The sequence below is a fragment of the Prunus dulcis genome, chromosome 3 (assembly GCF_902201215.1).
Source record: "Prunus dulcis chromosome 3, ALMONDv2, whole genome shotgun sequence".
Lineage (NCBI taxonomy): Eukaryota > Viridiplantae > Streptophyta > Magnoliopsida > Rosales > Rosaceae > Prunus > Prunus dulcis.
This window is the reverse complement of record NC_047652.1, coordinates 14117008-14123260: the sequence shown is the minus strand read 5'-3', so window position 1 is coordinate 14123260 and position 6253 is coordinate 14117008. Positions and strand designations below refer to the sequence as shown.

Below are 6253 nucleotides of genomic sequence, written 5' to 3'. Positions count from 1 at the left end.
AGACCCCGGGATAGAAAAAGAGCAAGGCTAAACTTTGTCTATTTTATGAATCCATTTTTGCTTTAAAAGTAGTTTCGTTTTTACTTCCAAAAGTTATGTTTTGTTTACTACATCAAGGGTAAAATAAAAATAGTAAAATGCTATCTTTTGGGCGAACAGAATAAACTTTATTTTTTAAGAAATAGCCACTCCAGCGGCAAAATCGTCCAAACAAATAAAGAAACAGAATCTAAAATCCTAATTTTTTAAGGGTTTCCTGCAGATTCGCCTTCTTGACAGAGAGTTCCTTCTGGAGCAGCACCCCTTGATGGATCGAAGCTTCTGCAATGTCTAAAGCTGGCCTGGAGGCTGCAACCATGCTCTGCACAAGGAAAGTGGCCTTAGTCTTTGAGCTCAATCCAGTCCCGAGTCGGTTCTGCACCTCCCTGCACTCTGCCAGTTGTTTCTGAAGCTCTTCAATCTGCTTCTCCAACTTATCCGCAGTGGCCTTGGCCTCCTTATATCCAGCCACCATCTGGTCCAATTCTGCTTTCTGCTTAGCAAAATCAGCCAGATTAGCCTCATGTGTGGCCTTGCAGAACTCAGAGGTTTTGAAGGTAGGCCTGAGGTCCTCATAACGACCATGCAGATTAAGCACATCTCTGGCCAGGCTTAGGCCCATCTCAAGAATAGGCTTCGGAGCCATGTTCTGTCTATGCAGCAGGTCCAGGTCCTTCATCAGCTGATCTAGAGCCCCAGTATCTTCATCAAAATCCAGCTCAGTGGACTGCCAGATTTTTAACCTCTCCATGGCCTCCTGCACAGCTTTAGGCTTTGCCTTGCTCGGAGGAGAGCTGAGTTTTTCCAGCTTGTCCAGTTGAGCATCCAGGTCCATCGCTTCAAATTCTTCCAGTTCTGGGTCAGCAAAAGAAGCCGTAGCAGATGACCCTGGAAAGGAATGAATTGGCATCTACAGAAGAAGGGCATAAGTCAGGACCAGGCAGAAAATAAAAAATGATAAAAGGCTCAAAAATTATGAAAACTTACAACGACAATAGGAGGCTTCAGGGGGCTGGATACAGCGGCCAGAGCACCAGTAGCCTTAGGCACTTCCACCTGGAAAAGACTGCAACTGTTAGAAAAGGCAGAACAGACAAAACAGCACGAAAACATGAACAAGTTGAGAAGGAAAATTACCACAACCACAGGAACAGCTGCAGTTGTCCCCATCTCAGCCTCCGGGACCACAACGGTTAATTCTGCCTGATCCACGGGGTCTGATGCAGATGGCTCCATCCGATCCTCGGCCTCTGGAACGGCAGTAGAATGTTCTGCCTCAGCATCCTCAAAAAGAGCCAGTTCTGAGCTAGTCAGCTCAGCACTCGGGCCCTTTTGTTGCTTCTGCGCCAAGGCAATGCTTTCCGCTATCACCTCAGCAGGAATCTCATCCTACAAAAAGGGGGGGGTCAGAACGGAAGGAATAAAGCGAAAGAGAAACTAACGCAAGTCACAGACTAAAACTTACATCATCTTCCGCCCCAGCCACCTTCTTCTGGGACACCTCCTCCAGCTCCTGCAGCTCTTTTTCCTGCTCCACCTCCTCAAAAGCTTCTCGCAGCTCGTCATCCGTCCCAGAAGGACTGACCGGATTTGCTGCGGCCTCTTCTGCGGCAAAGTACTCCACTTCACCCTTCTTCTTAAGCTTTTTTAGCTTAGTAGGAGGAGGAGAAGGACTCCCAGCTGGACAGAACAAAAGCAAAGATCAGAAAAGAGAAAGCAGAATAAGTTCAGAAAGAACAGTTGGAATATTCCAAACTCACCAGAAATACCAGCCCCTTTCCGCTTCTTTCTACCAGAAGGAACAGCCTCGACAGGGGTCTGTTCTGCCCCAATATCATCCTCCTCATCAGCGGAAGGGAGCTCCAAATCCCCGGCGGCAATGACAGAAGAGACTGCACCAAACAGGTAAAGATTAAAAGCCAATCCAACAGGAAAAGACAGGAGAAAATCAAAGGGAAGAAGGCTTACCAATCACTTCCCCGGCCTGGACAGACTGTCCACCCACGTTCTTTGTCAGAGAAGGATCTAATAACGAGCAGAATATATGTCAAAAGTCAGCTATCAAGACAAAGCAAACAAACAGACAGAATCAGATGCCTACCTTCTATAGTCTGTGCGTTGATATCCTTGATGGTCTGGATCATATGCGCTCTAGCCTCCCCATCCGCAAAAACTAGCCAGTTCTCCCAGCCATCAAAGAGCACCTTCAGGGCGGTAACAGAGGCAGGCAGATTTTGAAATCTGGCATACCACCAAGTATCAAAATCGGCGGAACTGCAGGAATTTGGTTCCCATGAGGGGTAGAGGGCATCCGCGCTGTTGTTGATCTTATTCACTGCACACCGAGCATCCTTGTGCACCTCCAGATCATTTGCATCTCTCCAGGAAGAGGCCCGGTTACAGCTCCGGTATGACTTCAGCGGAATGAGCCGAGGACAGCCAAGCTGCCTTGCACAGAAGTTGGGATGGTAGACTTCTGCCCCCAGGTGATAATTTGGAGGCTTACCCCCACCATGGGGCAGATCTCTGGGCAAGGTGATACTCAGAAATTTCTTCCTGAAGTCTGTTCTGGCAGCCTCGTCTTCTGGCTCCTTCTCGAAAAGCCGAAATCCAGTCTGGAACCAAGGATAGGTCCTTCTGATCACCACTTGCCACTGAGCAGCCGACCTCTTGGTACAGTGCCTGAAGAACATCAAATATTCCTCAAGAGAGCGCTTGGGCACTTCTGCCAACATCAGGGGAAGGGCCAGAACTTGGTCTTCAGGCAGAACTATGTCTGGAAATCTTAACTCAGGGAAATATACCTGCAGCCAAATCTGGATCATCCAGAATGCACCAGGAGCAGACAGGTTCAATGGATTCTCAAGGGTGGCGGTGTATAGATTCTTGAAAAGATGAGCCAGAACTGTTGGTCCAAGCCCCACATCAGTATGATTATGAAGCGCTTCCGCCAGATGCCTGTACTCAAGCAGAACTGCTGAAGACCGATTGGGGAAGACGAAACGATTCAGCCAATATAGAAGGAACAACATATGTTGCTGGTCCTTGTCCTTCTCAGTACTGAACCTCTTCAAATAATTGGAAAAGGAGCAGTTCTGGTTGATCGTGGCTGGAGAGACAGTAAAAGGAATAGCCACTTTCTCCTGATTCTTTCGCCTGTGATAATCTCCAACAGCATCAACAGGTCTGCCATGGGGCCTAAACCCAAAAATCTGAGCCATATCCAGCAGAGTAGGGGCCATGGGACCCACACGAAAGTCAAAAGTGTTGCTGGCAGAATTCCAAAAACACAGGGCAGCAGCAAGCAGGTTCTCGTCTCTGTTAATCGAATGCTTGGACAGAAGGATTGCATCATAAATTCCAGCTCTCCTCCAGTGACCCCCATATCTCGGAAGAAGTTTTTCAATCCAGTCAGCCCATTTGACTGGGCTGTTCCTCACCTCGCTGGACGGGAAGGATCGGCTCAGATTCTTGCTAACCCAAGAAGAAGAAGCTAGGGCAGAAGTGTTTTCAAAACACAAAGGAGCCTCAGCGTCTCGTCTTAGCAGTTCTGTCACCTCGGCAGGAACGGGGCCAAACCAGTGAGGCCCAAGCACCAGAGTATTCTCGAACAAATGAAGGACGTTCTCATCCAGATTCTTTTGAGCAAAGGGGTGAAGTTTGCTCCTAACCTCTATTGCGTGGGCATCAATCCCGCTCCCAGTAATGTAATCAGGAGGAATCGAAGCTGAAGAAGACTGGGCACGGGACCGTGGAGAAGACATTTTCGATTTCAAAGAAAGGGAGCAAAGAGAGGGAAAATACGGGGAGTTTGAAGGAAACGAGGAAAACCCGAAGAAAAGTCCTTAGTTTGAAAAGATAGAATTGGTGAAACAATCTGAAAATCTCCCTCTTAAAAAGAGGGGGGAGAGGCTCGAAACGTAGGAGGAAGAAGAAGAGACGGCTCCTGGTGATTATTAGCTAGCTAGTAACTAGCTAATAAAATAGCCGTTTTTTCTCTCCCACGAACTCCAGACAATTATGAGCGGACGTGATAGCGGAAAAGACTGGCGCGCAAATTCGTGGCAAAAAACACTAAGTCTAAAAAACCGCTCCAGGAAAAACGGTTCAGACTTAGTGGGGGCATTGTTTGGGCCTAAATTTGGCACACCCAAAAGAAATCCAAGAAGAAGGCCCGTGGTAAGAAACACATCCCCAAAACCCAAAAAGCCCAAAGCATGGAAAGCCGACATTTGGGCTTTAAAAGATCAGCCCACAGAATTTGTTTGGATTCAAACCCAAGAAACTAAACAAATATATATCCCACGTGGCTACCTCAGCTATTGAGAGGGTCAACATTTTCAACTAGAGTTTTTATGGGAAGAGACGTCTCCGGGGAACTACCGACAGGAAATCAAGAAGCCCACCTATTTTCAGAGATTTGTTTTGCCCCGAAGACAATAGTCCATCTTTTCAAAAGGATTCACAGGCCATGCCTTCTCAATTAGAACAGGAAATAAGGAATTATTCAGAAAGTACAGAAGAAAACCAAACCGCCATGGAAAGCACACACAAGCGTTGGCGTTGGTTGAAACAAAAAAAGCAGTCACCCAGGGAACTAGGGAAGGGATCACTGGAGACTATTGAGAACTTGTCTGCCACGGTTGATAAAGATCTTTTCTAAAGAGATCTTTTTGCCGCCCATTTAAAATTTAGAAAACACCTCCAGGAGAGGATCTCTTATAAAAACAGAAGCAGGCAAGAAAGAAAAACAATCAACTCATCAATCAAAAACACAACACCAAGAAAAAGCCAAGAGCTCACTTGAAATCCGAAGTTCAGACTTAGAAGACAAGTCTTCTAGAACGAGACACCTCGTTACAAATTTGGTTCAGCAAAAGCCAAGACAAGCAGAGTTTGAGTTTTCACAGACGTGGAGACCCCAGAAAACTCAGAACGAGTCTTATTCAAGCAGAACAACTCTCGCAGTACGATCCTTAGCTCATCAGACCATCGAGAATAGCCACTTCTGTCCCTTTCAAGCAGGAGGAATTGCAGTTCTGCCTATTCAAAAGGCCTCACAAAGCGTGAAGAAAACGTAAAGCTCTGCCAAAATCCAACTTTGGTATCGATTTGCAGGTCAACCTAGCATTTGAAGTCACAAAGCAGTGCGGACCAATCCAGATATGTCCAGTCCAGCCTACAGCAGAGTCTTCCATTCAAGCGGAAACGAAGTTCCGACAGTCCTTTAACTTGTCTAGAGTTAAATATGTGTATTTATTATCTTGCAAAAGGCAGTTCTGCCTAAAACAGTCCACTTCTATCAAACACTTCTGGCCAGAACAGCCGTTCTCTTTATATACTGAGATAAATTATGAAAGTCCTTACCAGTCTAAGGCAAGAAAAGAACTTACTTGGGAGATATTCCTCACCCAAATTCACAATCGTTTGATTTTTAGAAGTCAGTAACTTGGGGCGCAAGTTATCTATTCTAAAAAGAAGTCTGCTAGAATTCACGTTGCTAGCAGTGGCACGCTCGCACACCAAAGAAAGCTGACTTGCTTGACCAGTACATGGTCTCCAAGCCAGTGGGGAACTTCGCCCTTCCATCACAGGAGCTAAACGCGAAAACGGGTGAACAAATCCTTCCACATTTTTCAGTGAGCCAACATCAACATCTTTAAGGCCGTCCCTATAGAATGACTCCACACAATTGATATCATAGGAATTCGAACCTGAGATCTCTAGTCTACAAGTTAAGGCCATTTTCATTGGGCTAGACCTCATTGGCAGACGATCACTTGTATTAAATATATTTTTTAAAAAGCCAAAACTCGAATTCATATTCATAAGGGTAATTTAGTAGTTTCCTAGAACTGCTTAAGTTTCTTGTCACTTAATAATTACTTACTCATCAAGTTAAACCTTCTCTCTTAGGGGGCTCAAACAAGAAAATTTTAAAAGAAAATAGAGGTATTTACATTTACACCCCATAAAGTTTTTGATGTGTTATCACGAAGTCCTTAATTATATATATTAACAATCCTTGAGGTTTCAAATTGTTTCTGCAAAACTTTTTCATTAATTTTCCGTCCAAAAATTATTGATATCATAAAAAAATTTCTTCAAATGACAAAAGTAACCTCAAAATTACCTTAGTGGTACCAATGAGGTGTGGCATATTGGATTTGCTTGAGGGCTGCATGGATGGTGTATGTTATTTTTGTGTGAAATG

The 6253-nt window shown here is 45.1% G+C and overlaps 1 protein-coding gene and 1 long non-coding RNA gene across 2 annotated transcripts; both read right to left on the bottom strand.

The window, feature by feature from the left end:
- Positions 1-1633: 1633 nt before the first annotated feature.
- On the bottom strand, positions 1634-2226 carry LOC117623077. The gene is made up of 3 exons (XR_004585075.1): positions 2141-2226; positions 1800-2064; positions 1634-1719 (listed from the first exon to the last, which is right to left on the bottom strand). It is a non-coding gene; the product is annotated as an uncharacterized LOC117623077 (long non-coding RNA).
- Positions 2227-2232: 6 nt separating this feature from the next.
- On the bottom strand, positions 2233-3803 carry LOC117621815. Its single transcript, XM_034352360.1, has 2 exons — positions 2400-3803; positions 2233-2280 (listed from the first exon to the last, which is right to left on the bottom strand). The coding sequence occupies exons 1-2, from the start codon at positions 3801-3803 to the stop codon at positions 2233-2235; spliced, it is 1452 nt and encodes a 483-aa protein (XP_034208251.1).
- Between the last annotated feature and the right edge of the window lie 2450 nt (positions 3804-6253).